This window comes from Caretta caretta, chromosome 9 (genome assembly GCF_965140235.1).
Source record: "Caretta caretta isolate rCarCar2 chromosome 9, rCarCar1.hap1, whole genome shotgun sequence".
Classification (NCBI taxonomy): domain Eukaryota; kingdom Metazoa; phylum Chordata; order Testudines; family Cheloniidae; genus Caretta; species Caretta caretta.
In genome coordinates, this window is record NC_134214.1 from 85838872 (window position 1) to 85858353 (window position 19482).

The 19482-nt window shown below is 41.0% G+C and overlaps 1 protein-coding gene across 2 annotated transcripts; it reads right to left on the minus strand.

Moving 5' to 3' along the window:
- Positions 1-2135: 2135 nt before the first annotated feature.
- VBP1 (VHL binding protein 1) lies at positions 2136-16274 on the minus strand. 2 transcript variants are annotated; one of them, XM_048863425.2, is made up of 6 exons: positions 16119-16274; positions 10568-10692; positions 8682-8748; positions 8095-8193; positions 4511-4649; positions 2136-3392 (listed from the first exon to the last, which is right to left on the minus strand). In XM_048863425.2, the coding sequence occupies exons 1-6, from the start codon at positions 16209-16211 to the stop codon at positions 3322-3324; spliced, it is 594 nt and encodes a 197-aa protein (XP_048719382.1). In that variant the 5' UTR covers positions 16212-16274; the 3' UTR covers positions 2136-3321. The 2 variants fall into 2 exon arrangements, with proteins under 2 accessions (XP_048719382.1, XP_048719381.1); XM_048863424.2 differs by lacking the exon at positions 16119-16274 and adding an exon at positions 12041-12643.
- Between the last annotated feature and the right edge of the window lie 3208 nt (positions 16275-19482).

The window sequence follows — 19482 nt, forward strand, 5'->3', positions numbered from 1 at the left end:
GTGATTCCCTCTCATCTTTTGGGCCGTTCCACTACCTATGGCTGCCAGCTCAAGCAACAATCCACTAACCCCTTTCTTGTCTACTGCTGCATTCAGCATAGAGAAGGAGCAAACATAGTCTGGCACAGAGAGATGAGCCAAGCCTGAGCATGCTGCAGCTGGCAGTGACTGGGGGCAATGGGGCTAGGAAAGCAGAACAAACAGCAGAAGCTTCCTAATCCCATTAGCGATAATTACCCCATTCCAATGGCCAAAACACTCCCACTCTGCGTACTCACTTCCTCTCTTGCATCTCTTAGCCTCTTAAAGCTAGAGGTAGGCAACTAATTCCTAACAGTTTATCCAATGAATTTTGCCCCATCTCTGCTAATTAGATCACCATGCCCCAACAGACAGTCTGCAAATGCTGTGCACCAAATTCCTGCAGGTAATTCTTGGGAGATGGCTTGTAGGGGACCAGCCTGGCACAAGCATTCACAAGTCACGCTAGGAGGGTAGTTCTGAATGGACATGTATATAAAATCCATCTGGGGAGAGAGTCAAGGAGGGTGGGTAAACCACAAGCTTCCTTCCCCCAGCTCCCAGCCCCTGAAGAGGCAGTCACTTACTAGGAGGTTGGAGTCAGGAAGCAGAGTGAGGGCAGTGGCACCTAAGCTGTCTGCACCATTTGGCATCACGTGCTCTTCTCCAGGATCACATAGGTAGTGCAGGCCACCACAAAATCCTTGCTACTGTGTCCCTGTCCCAGTGCCACCGCTGATACGGATCTCCCTGGCAAGTACAAGGGAGAAATGCTAAGCAGAATAGCCACCAGTACTCCCGGTTTGACTGCCAGCTTTTGAACCCAGGCCAAGGAACTGCTGCCCCTGGCCTAGACAGCAAGCTAATCAGCAACTTCCTGCCCCCAGGGCATGGGCTGCTCCTATCAGAGGCAGTTTGCTCCCAGCTCTGGTCCTCTGCGGATTGTTCTAGAGCCACACTCCAGCTACTCAGCTTATCAGCAGCCTGAAGCTGGGAGCACTGGAGAAAGTTAATTAGCAGTCAGCAGAGAAGCCTGCATTCTGGGGACAAAAAGTCAGCCACCATGATGGGCCAAGCATGACAGAGGAAGCCGGGGGGAAGAGGAACACCAAGGGAGAAACGAGAGCCAAAGGTTAACTGAAGAAAGGGAAGGAGTGGAGGGAATTAGGAGGGAGCTGGAAGAGAAATGAGAAACTGCTTCCTTTACAGTACAGAAGAAGGAAGTCAGTTGAGGTGAAGCAAAAAACATCAGGTACAGAGAAAAGAAAAAAAGGACAAGAAACAGGTAAGATGCAACAACTGCAATAGCTATGGCATGCCCAGGTACAGATCATAAATATGGGTCTTGATCTCAGAAAGGTTAGGAACTAGTAGATAATTTAAATCAGACTCTCACTGGAAACCCTGGGTATATATATTTAACTTTTGTGCTCTTTTAGTAAGAAAGTAGGATCTCTTGTCAGTGACCTAGAGAGTGTCACTTCTTTGTTAAGATTGCAGTCTACTTGCCTATCCTCATCTCCTTGTGGATGGTCCACTGATTTGTTGAAATGTGATAAACACTGAACTCTTCACTTCCTTCTCCTAATCTGTCTCCCCAGCTCTCAAACTTGAGATCATGGAATTAGCTTGGACTACTCCCAATCAGGAGACTGCCAAATTGTAGCTGGGGCCTCTAACATTAATACCTATCCCTTCTACATATTCAGTCCTCAAATCCTGCTTCCCACCATGGAAGTGTCTCCTCGGGGCTACAAGTAACCTCCTCCTGTCGGGGGGAGGGATAGCTCAGTGGTTTGAGCATTGGCCTGCTAAACCCAGGGTTGTGAGTTCAATCCTTGAGAGGGCCATCTAGGGATCTGGGGCAGAAAATTGGGGATTGGTCCTGTTTTGAGCAGGGGGTTGGACTAGATGACCTCCTGAGGTCCCTTCCAATCCTGGTATTCTATGACACATCTCTTCCCTCTTCAGTCTAGCCAATTTCTTTACCTGTTGCTTCACCCAAGTTTCTCTTCCCCCTCCAAGGGACTGAAGAGTTATACGAGTTTAGGTGCAAGACTTGTAATCTTACACTGAAAAAGAAAGATTCACAGAAGAGATGTTTGCCACAAGTGTTGAGTTTCACTATTTTAATATCATGAAATAAAAGTACAAAAACTTTACAGGTATATTGTTTATTACATGAAGATAGAACAGTTAACATTTGCATTTATTTTCTAGCAAAACCTGTATTACCAGTCACTCAGCAGTGTAAATACTAACCACTAATTTCACCACCATGTGTGCATTTTGTTTTAGGAGGAAACTGCAGAGGTAAAGGCAACAATCTTGTGAGGCTTCATTATAACTGAAAAAAATATTCAGCCTGTTTACAACAGAAGCTGTGCTCAAACAGACCGTCCATATTTAATACAGGTTTCACCTAGGAGGCTTTGCAAAAGTGTTAAGACATTTGAACTAGTCATCATCTTGTCTCAGGGCTGTAAGTGGGGATTTTCTTGTATTATAGGATATTAGCATTTTGAAGTCCTAGTTCTATATATTTGCAAAGATAAACAGTGTGCGTGTATGTGAACGGGGCCTGGGGTGAGACGATGTGCAGTCTTGACATAGCTTGTGCTGTTTATTGAATGAAATCCATGAATTGTTCTATTCTGAAGACAGATCATGAACTGTTGTATGTAAAGTGCAGAAAATTCAGTAGCTATCAGTTGGCTAACCCAAACGTGATTAAAATCAAGTTTATCCAAAGTGGATCTCTGGGAATGCTTATAGGTTGATGTTGCCAAAGCAGTAGTTGACTAAGAAACAAAACCCAGGATTTCACTGTATTTTCTCTGTTTGCTAAAATATCAGCCACATGTCTTCCCCACCCTCAAGTTATTTTTAACCTCATCAAGTGTATACAACACATCAGCAAACATGAAACAAGTAAACCCTTACATTACAATAACCTTATAAAATGTCCTAAACTCAATTTCATACATGCACCTCACATTTTTAGACAAACCTTCAGGTAAAGAATTTACTTATGACAAACAGATTGAACTGGTCAAAAATGCTATGTCCTTTGTTGGATCATGTGGTATCCTTTCAAATAATTCATAATTTCATGAAGCATGCATGAAACCAAATTGTGAGTTTACAAATAAATAAAATGGCGCTCACCATTATTACTGATTTTATATATTTTATCATTTATCGAAATGATTAACTTAACTCAGTCCCTTAAGGATGAATTTTGGGGGTGTTTAAAATAAAAATATTTGGAAATCGTAAGCACATTTAAAATTGTTAGAACTATGCTTTGTTTTTGGAAGGGTCATCCTTGTTTCTTCTCTTTACGTCCCAATTATAAACTCTAGCCATATCTGAGGGTATAGTTAAGGAAGCTGCTATAATGCAAAAAGAGATAACTAATTGCAGAACCACCCATGTATGTTCAATCCAAGTTAATCTTGCTTGTTTCACTGATGCATGACAGACAATATAGAAACCGATTAACAGAACAGTTGACTGCAGTGCAGAACCTTGATGCTGTGGAAATTGTGACAACTGACAGGGCAGCTATACATGGTCACTACTCATGGTCACTCCCCTGTTCAGAGGATCTACATGCTAACAATTACATATTTTTGCACATACATTTCTCCCTTCATATTTACTTCCACTCCTATGTGCCAAAGCTAAAACTGCTTCCAGTTACAACTTATCCCTTTTTGGTTGCAATGTTTACCTATTTCAGCCATTCATGACTTTATTCAGCACGGAATGTCCTTTAACATTGGCAACATTTGAAACCCTAATAGCTCCCCTCCAGTACTAATAAATAGCTAAAGTATCAGTCTTCAACTAGGTAAATAATCTGTGCTCATTGCTAAAGGCAGGTCTGAAGCAGACAATCCAAAAACATAATGGAAAATGAATGTGATACGATCAAGACTCCCCAGAGAGGTTCGTTAACATGGTTCCAGCACTGGCTTTCTTGCTCACAAGAGCATCAAGGTGGCAGTTGAATTAGGTATTCTGCTGGTGGAGAACACAAAGACCACCACTTGTGTACTATCTAGAGTTGTGCCAAGGAACCATTTTGCTCTGAAGCGTCAATAAATCCAATTGGCTACCAACTCTAAGTACTAGTCTATGTCCTCAAGTTACCCACTTAGAACTGCAGTGCCCATCACAACAAGTTGCATTCGTAGCCCATTTTCCAGCTCTGTCTGTTAAGAGATGGAATTCCAACAGGGACTAGCTGTGTTACATTAAACTGTCCCTTCCCTTGCTCAGAATTTGAGACACAAAGTCCGCCATTACCATTCAAGACAGCTACTTGCTAATCCTCCATCCACTACTCTGGTTAGGGAAAGCAAATAAACAGAGCTGAATAATGCATTTCTCTTTCTAAAAATATATTTATCTGTGGAAAGGTGAGAAAAATTTGTACCAGTGTTTAAATTAAAAGTTTTTTTTTTTTCCTCCAAAAGGATACTAACTTCTGTGGTGGTGAACTGATCTCTAAGAAAATCCAGGTCTTCCTCTAGAGACTCAAGATTTCTTGTGGCTGTAGACAAATTCTTTTCTAACAGAGCCTGGGCTTCATCAATATCATATTCAAGCATCACATTGGCCTAAAAGAAAAGATATTTAATTTTAATATAGCTTTTACTCTAGGTTGAACATCTTAAAGAAAACATTAACTCTTTCCAAGGGGAATGTTACAAATGTTTCAGACTGATTCTAACCTACTATGTAGACAGACACTCACAGATATACACCAAAGCTAGCTATGTAAACAAAAAGGAAGTGCAATGCAGGGACCTATGTGTGGCCTTTATCACCTCAGTATTTAAGTAAAACCCACAAAAGGCTTGCAAATATTTCTCCCCATGTCATTTTAAGCAACAAATGGATGCTTGCTGCATTTGTGGACAGCAGTCAAAAACAAAAGCAAGACTTTAGTGTTTTCAGAATTACATACATTTTAATTAACACAATTCTAACATTCCTTTTCAAAATGGAAGAGGGCTCCCTCAGCAAGAGTTTCTCCAAAATATCTTTAAAATGTTAAAAATATACTACTTTTAATAAAGTCTTCTGGAAACATCCAGATTCAACAGCAGAATGCTCTTACCCTAGTATCCCCAACAACAAATCAACAAAACCATCTGACGCAATTTAGGACAAAATTCTTTTTTGACATATACATGGCAGATCTTATCACTAATACGTTGTTCTCTCGGTGCATGAGTTCCCATGTCGAAAGACCAACAATGTCAAGTGAAGGTGCTGAAGACCCAGAGGAGTTTTGTCCTTTGTGAGTACTGAGTAAGAGTTATATACAGTTTTTCAACATTATTTTCTTTATTTGGAGATCGGTGCTTACAATTTCACATCTATGTAGCAACTAGCATCAGTCGTCAAGTGCATTGTCATTCAGTGGAATTTCACAGAATCAGAGTTAGAGATATAACAGAGCTCTTCTATCTTCCAGACTATTAAATTAATTCTGGGAGTGATTTTCAAAGGCATAAATGGCAGGTTGGCACTAAATAGTGGAAGACAACATTAACATACATTCTTGAAGGATTGTGGGGCAAAAAAAAGGAACCACCAACATTGAGCAAACATTCCACAGAAAAACATGTTAGCATTGGTTTGGATCACTGTATGTTACTTCTTATGACTCTGGAACAACAACTCCTACAGGTAGCCTCCATGAGACCGAGGATGCACTATATTAGTAATTATTTTTTCCTTGACAAAGAAAGCCTTAACTTTTCAAGAAAGCAATTAGAAACAAAGCATACACAGCCCAATACAAACCAATATATGCTGTAAGCCATGAGGAGGCAGTAAGGTCAAGGCATGCCCAAAAACTGCATAAAACCTGTCATAAAATGCATTGTTAGCATGACTAATTTTTTGTGGCAGGTTTATTTTTGTGTGAATACAAGTTAATGGCAACAAATATTCAATGCAAAAAAGCCACTGGCCCCATATTTTGACAGTTGTAAATGAATGTGAATACACCACACACAAAAGCCCGCAACAGCTTTCATGGAGCCAAAGCTATATGAATTCTGCAGGCAGGCTCTTACACTGATGGGGACCAGGGAGAAATCCTTCAGAAAAGCTGACATTTAATAAAGGATGCTCAGGTTGGAATGAGGTTCTAAACGTTTCCAAAACTTCCGTACTTCAAGCCCTCACTAAGTGCTTGTCTTCATAAGGATAAAGCCTAAAATAGCTAGTGTGCACTAACTGCCCCCGTGGACACTCTTATTCCATACTAAGAGTGCCTTTGTGCAGATAACTTGAGTAAGAGAGCATCGTATAGCTCTGTGTGCAGACCATGTTTTTGTCCTAACCGGGAGACTCAGCTCTGGCATGGGGAGTTCAGGGACTTAGTGGTCTCAAAATAAACATTAGTAAGTTAGTTATCTTTGCAGTTAAGGAAAGGTATGAACACAGAATATCCCTGCTTGATACCGCTTAAAGTACTTAGAGGTCTCTTTTGTTTAAAGCCTTTGACCCAGCCAACCCGTTATCTGGGCTTAGATACAAAGTTGATAAGTGCCCTATAAATATGTAAGATACAAGACAAATCCTTTCCTCATTTGAAATACAATGTAGATACTTCGTGAATAGGTGAATAGCGTAGTAAGAGGCTATATATGGCTAAACATACAGAAGACAAATAGAAAAATATTAACAGACCTAATTGTCAAAACAAACTGTTTTACTGGGCATGTGCCTTCAAGGCAGTGGTGGAGTGGTATTCTGAACCACAGTGCAATAATGAAATACCTATAATCAATCATTCTGATTAATTTAATCTTAAAGAAAAGCCAGATTGGAATTTATGGCTCATCAGAAAAAAGTGTGAGCGTTAAATAAAACGGATTAAATTAAGTCCCTAACATGTTGAAATTGCCCTGTAAGGTTTACTTCACAGACAAAGCAGTTTTTATTGTTGCAAGCAGCAGAGTCAATGTAAACTGCAGACTAGCTACATCATGTTCTGCTGCAAACATAATCAACAAGATTGCGAGATAAATAGTCACAGCTCTGAATTTATTGACAGTTGTTGGTCATTATACATAAAGTAAGAAAAAGCAAACTGAAAATGTACAATTATGGTTAGAAAAAGTCACCATATAAAAATGCCAGCTTCTTCCTTAACAGTTTTAGCCCATTTGACTTTACCCCTCGAAAAAGTGTGTCACTACTTGGGACTCCCGTTACCCCTGCAGAGCCAACAGCTAGGGAGGAGAGAGAGTTGGAGTCTGTTCTGGTTTGTGCTTTGACATACCAGTCGGCCCTCCACCTGGAACTTAGCTAAGCTGTGCCAAGTCAAAGACAATGGGGCTGCACAGGGGTAGCTGAAGAATCTTAATTACTGATGCAAAAGCCAAAAAGAATACAGCTTGATTTTCAGACCCAAAGTTGAATCTAAAGGGTTCTCTCAGATATTTTTAAAATGTCTATTACTGCAATATTAATTTGTATTACCATAGTGACTATGAGCCCCAGTCATGAACCAAAACCCCATTGAGCTAGATGCTGTATAAACACAGAACAAAAAACCTGTCCATACTCCAAAGAACTTACAAGTGGTAAGGCATAAGTTAGAAATGGAAGAGATGGGAAAAGAAACAAAGACACTGCTTTTCAAAAACAAACACCACAGTGTCTCCCTTCAGCGTATAATTGCATAAATTATTGCACTAAAAATTTTACAGCATTTTCTTAGCCTTGTGGTGTCTTGTAAATTAAGACTATAGTTATGCAAGTTACTTGTCCAGAATCTAGTACCTACTATTCCATGAAGACCTTTTTGCACTGAACTCCCACTGGAGGCTGGAGTAGGGACCAATTACTTGATCACCTAAATGTGCTGTTTTTCTAGTTCTGACCATAATTATACTTTTAGAAATTACACCAGGTACTTAACTTTCCTTATACTTCATACAATTCCATTAAACTCAATGATTGCACAGAATTTTGTCCTGCTGAGTGGTAGAGATAAACAATTATTTAAAAATATTTTAGAGGCATTCTGTAGTTACTTACCCCCAACCACAAACAGACTTTATCCGTAGGAGGAACTGATGCTTTACAGTAGAGGTTATCTGCCAATAAAAATCTGGTCTCCATTGGGTTTGTGGATTCCTTAAGATAGATCACAGAACTTGAAGTTGCTACTTGCATTGCAAATGGTTAAGACAGCATACAGAAACTAGAGTAAAGAACACACTTTTCAGCTTTTTTTTTTTAAAGTAATATGTGACTATTAAACTTTCGGGGGACTACTGTAAACTTTTACTTCAAAATAGAAGTTAAAACCCCAAATTTGAGGACAGCGTGTTTATAAGGTGGTGATTTTATACACAAATTAGAAATGGCTACAAAGACTAACAGTCCATGGAGCCCAAGCTTAGTGCATCATTTGCAGCTATTAAAAGTGAAGTTTACAGCGGGAATGTTAACTTTCTGAAAGCTAGTAAATAAAGTTATATGCCTTAAGAATAATTCCACTGTAACTTATAAAAGCGAATTATGTATGCTCTCCAAAACATTTATTGAAATGTTTTCTGCTAGTATGGAAAAGCTGTTAGCTTTATTTATTCATACCCCATTAAATAATCAAAATAGTTTACCTTTTTCTTCTGCATATATTTTAAAATGTCTAATGTCTGTTTAATTTCAGGAATCTGACTTTTTAGCCTGTGAATTAACAAGAATCATAATTTAGTATTTTGCACATACAGATAAGATTCCCCAAACAATTAGCTATTATATAATCCAATCTTTTCTTTTTAATTTTAGAAACTCAAGTTCTACAGACCTTCTCTATTCATTTTAATCAGCTATTAAAGTCATAATTAGGCCTAGAATTTAACACAAATACTTCACTTCTGAATATATAAGATATCTAGCAAGTACACTTAACTAGGGAGGCTGGATGTACCTGGCATGTTCCAACATTCTAATCAATACAATGAATACAAGGCAAATTCTGATGGAACAAGCATGTTACTCTGAGCGAAGAATTAAAATTAGAGCTGGTCAGAAATTTTCTCATGGAACATTCATCAGAAAATGCTGATTAATCAAAATTGAAAAGTTCTGCGGGAATGTGGCAATTTAGGCAAATCCTTTAATAGAAACTTGCTTGGTTTACTGCCAGCTCCCCCACTCGTGCCTCCATCTCTTTGGCAACCCAGACTCCACAGCAGCTTGCCAGGTTGGCTGCAAAGGCAGGCAGTGGAGTTATTCATAGATAAGGATCCCCCTCAATAAAAGCAAGCCCCAGTATCTGCCTCTGTTATTGCTCACAGCTTTCTCCAAAAGTAGCAGCTGAGTAAAATTAATAAAGCCTGGTCAGTTCACAGTGCTATTCAGTGGCAGGGAGCAGTGGATCTGACAATCATTTCAATTTCAGTCAACTCTTTAGGTTCACAAGCAACTGGGCAGCCAAGCAGGCAAGCTGCCACAATGCAGTTCCCAGATCCTAGGGCATCTTATTTCATTTTAGTAACACCAAAAAGTTGTGAAAGTATTTAAATCAAGACTTGATGTCTTTCTAAAAAGATAACTTGCTAAAGCAGAAGTTATGGGTTTTCACACATTCTCTATACCTGTCAAAAAATGCATGTGTTCTGAAACACCAGAGTCAGTGCGCTCTCAAAAACGAAGTGATGCTCTCTTTCTTTCTCCAAGCTTATGAATTTTAAGGGTGCTGGATGAGTTGGTACTACCAGTTAACATTAAGAAATGGACTACAGTAACTATTTTAGTGGCCACAAGACTTATTTTGAAAAAATGGGAAATCTGCAATTCCTCCCTCATATACAGACTGGCATAGGGAACGCTCTACTATTGTATTAATGGAAAAAATGACTGTAATAGAAACACTTGGAAAAATTGAGGATGTCTGATCATACATGAAACTATTGCATACTTTTGCAGTTTAGTATATGCTAGTCCCGACACTTGTAGGTTATGTTCTCACTTATCTATTTAGTCACTTTAATAACTGATGCCTTGCATGACCTCTGCAGGTTTGGGGTTTTTTCTTTGCTTTCTTTTTTTTTTGTTTTTTCTTTGCAGGTTTTGCAAACAATGAATGTTAAATTTTGTTATATTTATGCTATTTCTATCTTGAGCCTATATTTATATATGTTTTGTTTTATTATGTGTTTATATTTTATATAAAAATAAAAAGTAAACAAAAGTTACTAGCTTGGTGTAAAAGTGCCTTGGTGAAATTTTATGACCTGTGTTATACAGGCGGTCAGACTAGACAGAGTAGTCATTTCTGGCCTTAAAGTCTATCAAGCTATAAACTCAGGCTTACTGACACTGCTGATCAGTCTGTGGGGAAAAAAAACGTGGAGTTGCACCTTTCTAAATTTACTGCATTATTGGCACTGCTAATACTTCCCGTCACTTCTTAAGGCAGTTGGAAATACTAAACAAAATATAACCTTTTTTTGAAGTCTTATTTTCAATTTCCAAACTTTGAAAAAAAAATTTAACTCACCTCCTTTTCTTCTGAGCAAGGTTAAGTTCCATAAATTTATATTTCTGATATTGTTCATCCAGCTTCTTAAGCACTACATCTGCAGTTTCATTTCCAGGCTGTTTCATAAAAGAATCTACATCCTCCTTTAAGAAAAAGATAAAATTAAGAATTTTACAGAAACCTAAGATCTAATTATGTGATCAGAAAGATTAGGTAGACAAAAGTTATTTTGCACTAAAAGTGATTTTATACCTTCAATCGTTATTTTCCCTTGACACATCACTCAGAGCTTTGCTTGCCTAGAACCTAGATCATGTCCAGTGGACACAGAAGCTATTTCACAATGCTAGAGTTGTTGGTGCATATACCTTACAGTTTCAGCCACATGCAACATGAAATTGTATCTTCTTTTCCATTCGAAAGTGTAGTATCACCTAACCTCTTTGTATTTCAGTTTCCCCATCTATAAAATAGAGATCATACTTCCTTTTCACACTCTTTGGCTATTCAAATTGTAAGCTCTTTGGGACAGAGACCATCTTACTATATATAAATAAAGTGCATAGTGCAAAAGGGCCATGATCTTTGTTGGGACTTCTACGCACTTTTGCAATACAAAGAATTAATCTTTCTAGGGCCACTACTTTTAGATTTCTTATTGAATATTGTGTCAGGAAAGTAGTGACATTCATGTTAAAGAAATGTGATTACAGTTCATTCACAAGCTATTGGTTTGACAGAGTTTGTTTATACATATATCCTGCTAGATGACCAAAAAAAAAAAAAAAGGCCCTTTCTCAATTTACTCTTTTATATCTAGAGGCTTCCATTTTTTACTAATGCAAAAAAACCCCAACAATTCCATTAATATAGACTGTGTATGTTTATGGTGCTTTATTGCAGTGATATTTATTTAAATAGGCAGGTTGGTTTTATTATAGTTTACTATGCCACTGACAGCATAAATCCCCTTGGGCTATGGAGACTCACTGTGCACTTGCCCAAATAGGCAAGTGCAGTCAACCTGCTTTCTCAGCATAGAGCCAACAACCAAACGTGAATTCCAAGCTTCATCTGAAGTAGGAGTTCACATTGCTGCCTCCTGATACATAATCTACAAAGTCTCATGGACAAGACACTAGACTGGGAGTCAAGAGACTGCATTTCAAAGACTATTTATGTAGCACCTTTTGGATGCAAGGCACCATATAAGCATGATCTATAATCACAAAAACTTCATCTTCCCAGACTAATTCCTTAACTTAACTAATTCCTTCCTGCCTCTGGAAGACAGCTTGCAAAAGTGTATTAGGACCAACTTGTAAAACTGTTTCACAAAACCCCACAACAGACTTCAAGCAGCTTTCTCAGGTAAATAGTTTACAAAGAGATTCCAGCTGTGGCACCCAACTCATGGGGCTGCATTAACTGTGCTAGTGCTTACTCTTACTTTCACTTGCGAATTTCAGCAGCTCACTAAAGGCATCTTACCTTCTCCTTCTGGAGATGACAAAATATGATCATCGTTTTTCCAGTTGTCAAACAATCCCCTACTGTGTTACAATTTGGCTCTGATGGTCTTTTAATTCGCAATGAGGTGTTATACATTCAGTCAAGTCAAAAAGCGTGTGCATTTATCATTACCAACATATCTATTGAACAGGAGTGACATACTCCATACTGAATCAATCTCTTTTTAGACACGGATTCATACACAACATTCTCAACGGTGTACAAAGTCACCAACACCTTCATTAACACTTTTCAATCAACCGACACAGAGAACTGGTTGCCTACATGAGATGGTCTGCAAGACACTGCAGACGCATCAATAATTTCAAGGCACTTCAAGAATATATCATTAGAAGAAGAATTCACAATAAGAATAGCCATAAAACAGGAAAGACTCAAGACGGCACCCCCAATGGAACACCATTAAAAACTACTTGTAATACAATGAGACTTGAAACCTCATTCATTTGGAAAAATATCTCCAGATCCCTTCTGTACCAAGTTAATATCAATTTCCAAGTACTGTAGCATCACACTGTAAGTAAGAGCAGTTCTGTAGGTGTATGTGAAAAGGTCAGTTTCCCACACTGAGAAACATAACTTTTTAATCTTTGTAAAACCTAATCACTACTTTTGATCTGGTACACAAAGCTAAAAGTCAAAATAGAAGCAAAGAATTAAGAGACTACATAGCAATATCTACCTTGACTACTCTTCAAGTAATAAAAAGGAGACTCTTTCAGAGACTGAAGTGTCAAAAGAGAATGAGCTGAACAACTTATACAGCAACTAGTCAATAGGATCAATAGCACTCATTCAGGAGTTCTGAAGAAACTCAAGAAGGAGGTGGAAAAGTTACTAACAAAATATGCAATCTCTCATTAAGATCAGCTACTACGCCAGAGGACTAGACACTAGCAAGCTGCAAGAATGATCCTGGATATTGCAAACCTTACTTTACTGCCAAGTGAATTGATGGCAATAATTCAAGAATTATAAAACACCTAAATTCACATAATATAATAGTCAGATCAGCATGGCTTCTGTAGAGGACAAAGTCATGATTCTTCAGTCTCCTAGAGTTCTCTGGTGAAGCAACAAGATATTGGGGGAAAGAGCCGATGAACATAATGGATTTGGACTTTCAAGAAGTCTTTCACAAAATCCCTCACCAAGAAGTAGTAAGGATTAAAGGAACCTAAACTAAGTAATCATGGCATAGAGGTCGTTCTGTCATATATTTGAAAGTGACTAATGAAATCATTGGGAGTCTGGTGCATAGGTACTTTTGAAAATCCCATTAGGCACTTATCTACATCTGTAGGAGCCTAAATACCCTTGAAAATGTGTGGAAGAGACTAAAAGCAAAGAGTGGAAAATAAACGGTAACTTTTTATTGTAGCAAAAGCTGTATAATGAAATATACCCTAAGGGTCCATACTGGGGTGTTTAATATTCTCATTAATATTGGAATGGGAGACAAGAGAAAGAGCAACATAGTTTAAGGTTTTCCAATGACATTGTTTAGGACATAAGAAATACAAGATAGACAAGGTAATATCTTTTTATTGGACCAATTTCTGTTGGTGGAAGGGACAAGCTTTCGAGTTTCCTGGAGCTCTTCCTTAGGTCTGAAAATAGCTCTGTGAATCTCAGAAGCTTGTCTCTTCTTAAATGCTAGATAGTTGAATAGATAATGGCAAATGAAATTTATTGCTAGAAAACGCAAGGCAATAACATGGGGGAAAATAACTTAAAATATATATACACATTCTGGGTTTCAAATTAACTACAGCACTCAAGAAGAGATCTAGAGGTCATCACCGACAGCTCAATAAAAACTTCTGTTCAACGTGCAGTAGCAGTCAAAACACCAAAATGATAAGCTATAGAAAGGTTTCAGAGTAGCAGCTGTGTTAGTCTGTATTCGCAAAAAGAAAAGGAGGACTTGTGGCACATTAGAGACTAACCAATTTATTTGAGCATAAGCTTTCGTGAGCTACAGCTCATGCATCCGATGAAGTGAGCTGTAGCTCACGAAAGCTTATGCTCAAGCTATAGAAAGAACTAGTTCGTGAAATAATTCTGAAATTGTATTGCCTTTATACAAGTTGATGGACTACCTTCTCTTGAATAACAGCCAACAATTTTTAAACTGTTGAGTGATTGTGCACCCAACTTCTCAGCACTTTCTGAAAATCAAGTCACACTTAAGAAGTGTCAAACTGAGCACCTAAAGTCACCTTTGAAAATCCTGACCAGTGTTCAGTTCTGCCCATGCTGCAAAATGTATAAAAAAAATTGAAGGGGTAAGGAAAATGATTAGAGGCATGGGAAGAGCTCTATATGAGGAGAGATGGAAAAGAGCTCACTGCTTACTTTAAAAGGGATGTGAATAAGAAGGAACATGACTTAATTTAATGAATGGTAAAGAAGGTCATTCAGGCATTCCTGTTAATAAACAAAGTTTCTCAAAACACAAGAATGAGGGGATAGCCAATTAATTTGAAAGGTAAGTTTAAAACTTAAAAATAAAATGCATGTGAATCTTTTTGCCCCAATATCAAACTCAGTCTTAGGCGTCAAAAAGGATTAGCCATTTGTATGGATACAAAGGACATTCATAGTAAAATTATACAGAACTAGGAAAGTTATGATAAATATAAACCCTCATGCTTTGGGTCGCAAGTATTAACTGACTAGAAGCTTCCCAAATAAGTAGATTATTCTGTAAATAAATATCCATTACAGGGATTCTAGCAATTTTCTGTGAAACATTTAGTAGTGGCCACTCTTGAAGACTAGACACCAAACTAGACAGCATGCTTCTCGGAGCCATTAATGCAACTTCTTTCTTCCTAAAATGATTTTAAATTTATTAAAAAAGTCCTATAACAACATCACAATACACAATATTCCGTCCTTCCAGTAAAGTTCTTCAAACTCACTTTTCCTTTTTTAAATACCGGGTTGCCTTTACAAGTTCGTTAGTATACTGACTAATCTAAACAACATATAGTCAGTGGTCATGTCAGTTTTCAGTCTAAACTCTGTCATCAAGGCAAGTTGATCATAGTGCAGATTTATTTTTCCCCCCTCAGACTTTTGAAGGAAATTCAATATAGCAAAAAAGCACACTTTGTTTCAAAGATATGTGATGCTGTTTAATTTTCCGAGAGGAAAAAAGATGGCTCACCACCTTAGAGTCAAAATAATTTCTCTGTACAGGACAACACCAGTTTTCCCCAAGAGCTCTGGAGATATCAAGACACCTTAAGGGAAAGCAAGGTTTCAGATAGATAAAGACAGAGCATTTCGCACCGAGTATTGTTGCTTTGGATGCAGATGACAATAGGCTAACCAGGGATCACTGAGTTGTACGATACAAGACTCTAGTCTGCTCAGTTTGACCTCACAGAACTTTACACAAAAGAAAACCTCAGATTTCGGATACCGACCCACTCCCTACACGCACACTCACATCCACCATAAACTGCATTAGTATCCGAGTCTGGGGCACACAGATGACACGACCTAGGTTGCGACAGCGCTGAATCCAGAACTGCATCCACGAGGGTTACCTCCCAGCCCCGCAAAGCGCCCCCCACCACTGCGGTTGTGAGTCACAGCAGCCCAGCCCGCTATCAGCGCAGCCGGGGGAGCAGGACCCGCGCCCTGACCAAGGCCCGCGCCGAGCGGGCGGCTACAGCAGGAGCGACCCTCCCGACCCCGCCGAGCGCAGCCTCCCTGCTCCTCACCAACCCCTACCCCCGCCGCACGCAAACGGGGCCCAGCAGCGCCCCAGCGCAAAAGAACCCGCGAGCCCGGGGGAGCTGCGGGCCACCCCCAGGACCCCCCGTCCCGAGCCGCAGGCGGGGGGAGAGCCAACCACGCCCTGGCAGGGACCCCGGGGCGTGGCCGAAGGGATGGGCGAGGTGCCGCCTTCCCACCCCGGGACCCCAGCGCCGGGCCCGGACCCGGGCCCATCTCCCTCACGACGGCGCCGCCGGCTCGGCTCCGCCCGCTGCCCCCCTAGCGGGCCGGGAGCGGCTCTCACCACGAACACGGCCTCGGGGATGCCCAGGTGGCCCCGTTTTCCGCCCGCGGGCGCCTCGCCGCAACAAATCTCGCCGCTGGTGGCCGCCGCCATCTTGGGGAACCGACGGCGCTGCGTGCCCTGCGTCCGCGCGGCCTGCCTCCGCCGAGCCACACGATTCCTACGTCACTGCGTCAGCGAGAAACCCACCTCCCCTTCGCGCCCATTGGCTGCAGCGCTTTGACTGACAGGGGAGGGTGGGACCGGAGAGGGGTGGGGCTTAGCTGAGTGGGCGGGGTAGGTGCGTGTTAGTGGGCGTGGCGCAGCGGTGGGCTGGGAGAGTGCGAGGCGTCGGAGCTGGGGGCGCTGCCGCTGTAGGGGGCTGCAGAGGGAACGCGGGGAGTGGTTTGATCCCAGCCGCCTGCTGTCTCCTTGCTCCCCCGCTGCTGGGTTGCCAGCCAGGGAGGGGCTGTCTCCCTGCCTGTGCGGCCTACATGGAAAATATGGTACAGAGCAGAGCCCTGCACAGGACTGTGTCTCCTTCCTAGCCACCTCGGACACCGAAATGTTGGAACAACTCGCTTTACGTTGCCGAACTCATATGTATGACAGACTGGCGAGAGATAGAGTGTTTCCCTACTAATTTGGGGGTTGGACTAGATGACCTCCTGAGGTCCCTTCCAACCTGGATAGTCTATGATTTAATTATTGCACTCTGGGGCACAGGCGCCAACTCTTGGGGTGCTCTGGGGCTGGAGCACTCACGGGGAAAAAGTGGGTGCTGAGCACTCATCAGCAACCCCCACATCAGTTCCCCTCTTCCCGACAGCGCCTCCTACCCGCCGGCCCTGCCAATCCGACCTTCCCCTCTCCCCACGACTCCCGCCATCAGCTGTTTCATCGCATGCAGGGATAGGAGGGGGAGGAGTGAGGGCACGGCCCACTCGGGGTAAGTGGCAGAACAGGGTGGGAAGAGGTGGGGTGGGGGCAGGGCCCTGGGGGAAGGGCGGGGTGGGGGCAGGGCCTGCTGCAGAGCCAGGGATTGAGCACCCCCTGCACATTGGTAAGTCAGCACCTGTGGTCTGGGGTTTTTTTGCCCACCCAATTCCACCTGCCACAAATAGCATTTTACCTCCCCCATACCCACTATTATGGTAACGGGTCCTGTAGGATCACAGGCCTGCTGCAGGGCTCTAGTACAGGGCTCTGTAAGGAGCACCAAGGGCTCTGCTGATGGTGCCATTGAACTCCTCTCTCCCAACTTCCACCTCCCATCTCTCCTGGGTGCTCATCTCTCTGCTGTTCTCCTCCATTACCATCTTTTGGATTATTATTGCTGGGTTCAGGTGGGAAAGGGGAAATGTGTCAAGTAAAGTGCTTCCCACATCACCAGCCTTCAGGGTTGTAGATGCTTGACAACCTATTTGAGGTTTGATGACTGTCACCATAGACTGTTGTATTAATTCTTGGGAAAATTCTTCTTTAACATAGCTGTGCCTCCAGCGGATATTTATTACTATATTTTGTTAACAGGCCCAGCCCAGCTACTCTTTAAAGGCTGTTTTTTTTTTTATTTTTGTGTGTGCTGTGAACCTTGTTTTGAATAAGGAGCATGAGGAACTGAGGACCTTAATGAAGAAGATTTGCATTATGTGTTGGCTCTCTAAAATAAATAACTGGACCTCTTTCCACAAAGCGCTTCTTCATCCATGTTGGAAGAAGGATCTCCAGTTTTTTATGAAAAGGATTGCGCAACTGGATGCTGCTACAACCTTTAGACCCTTAGCATTGACATGACTTCACAAAACAAATGTGAGTACTTATGGTCCTATTAGCATAACAATGTTTACATTTTTTCATGTTCTCTGTGTGTATATATATCTTCCTACTGTATTTTCCACTGCATGCATCCAATGAAGGGGGTTTTAGCCCACAAAAGCTTGTGCCCAAATAAATTTGTTAGTCTCTAAGGTGCCACAAGTACTCCTCGTTCTTTTTACAGGAATGTCACTCCTTGCAAAACAAGGCTTCAGGGCTTAAATTAGCATTGTTAATCATATCCAGCATGTACATTTTATCTGTCTATGATGGGCAGCAGTATAAAACCCTATCACCATAGATTAGAGATCTTGAGCGCCTTCCATTAGGGATGTAAAATAATAAATGGTTAACCGGTAAGCATTAGTCTTAACTGCCCCTAACAGTTAACCCCCAAACCCGGTCCAGCCAGAGCAACCCTAGCCAGCCACTCAGAGCAGCCCCAGCTGCACTGACCCCAGCCAGCCGGAGCAGCCCTAGCCCATCGACCCCAACCCCTCTCCCTTTAATTGGTTAACCGATTAAACTATTACAATTATATTGTTTAAACAGTTAACTTTTTAAATGGATATTTACATCCGTACCTTCCATGTGAAATCAATAGCAAAAGTCAGTGGAATTCATGGGGTTTCTGGCATTTTTCCCTCTCTGGGAATCAAAACTCTACTTGGAAGTGGTAGGAGTTTGGGAATAAAGGGGGTGTTTGTATTGTGAGTGTCACTTATGGTGGGGAGGCTCTCTCAAAGAGAAAGTTTGCAGTGTTTCACACAAGTGGTCAGACTCTAGCTTCCTGTGATCTCGTCTGCGAGATTATTCCATAACCAGATCCCTTCAACTGAGAATGCTTTATCTGCAGCTCCCAGAAGCTTCATCTGGGTTTTGTGATCGGCACTGTCTAAGGTGGCACAGCTGTCACAGTTGTTCATAGATCAAAATTTGGTCTTTGATGTAGCTGGGGCTTTGATCCATTATTGTATGTATTTTCAACCAGTCAAGAAATAGCAGAAATTTGAGGTAGTAACTAATGCATACTACTTGCTGAGTACTACAACTCTTTCTCTGCATTGACTCTAACATACTGCACCCATAATTTATTTTTATACTTCAAAATTATAAAAATTTGTTCCAATTGTAATTGTTAGGTGGACTTGAAGCTCCAGTCAGTCAAGCTAAAATTTGTCATTTTTAAAAAAAAATTAGAGCTCACTATTTTTTGTGCTCTTCTGTAATAAATAATTGAAAACCACATGTTATTTGACCTTTATATTTCAATTCTAGGAACCCCCTTGTGGGGAGATTGCTAGTCAAAAAGGAATTCTGACAGTCTGGCAATTACTGGGAATGCCAGGATACAATTTTAAAAAGCCTCTCCCCTCTCTCCCAAAAAAACCCCACATTTTTATAATCAGTAGCTAGTCAAGTCCCTATAAAGAGGTTGTTAAGGTTCCTTCCCCACTCTGAACTCAAGGGTGCAGATGTGGGGACCCCCATGAAAGACCCCCTAAGCTTATTCTTACCAACTTAGGTTAAAAAACTTCCCCAAGGTACAAACTTTGCCTTGTCGGTT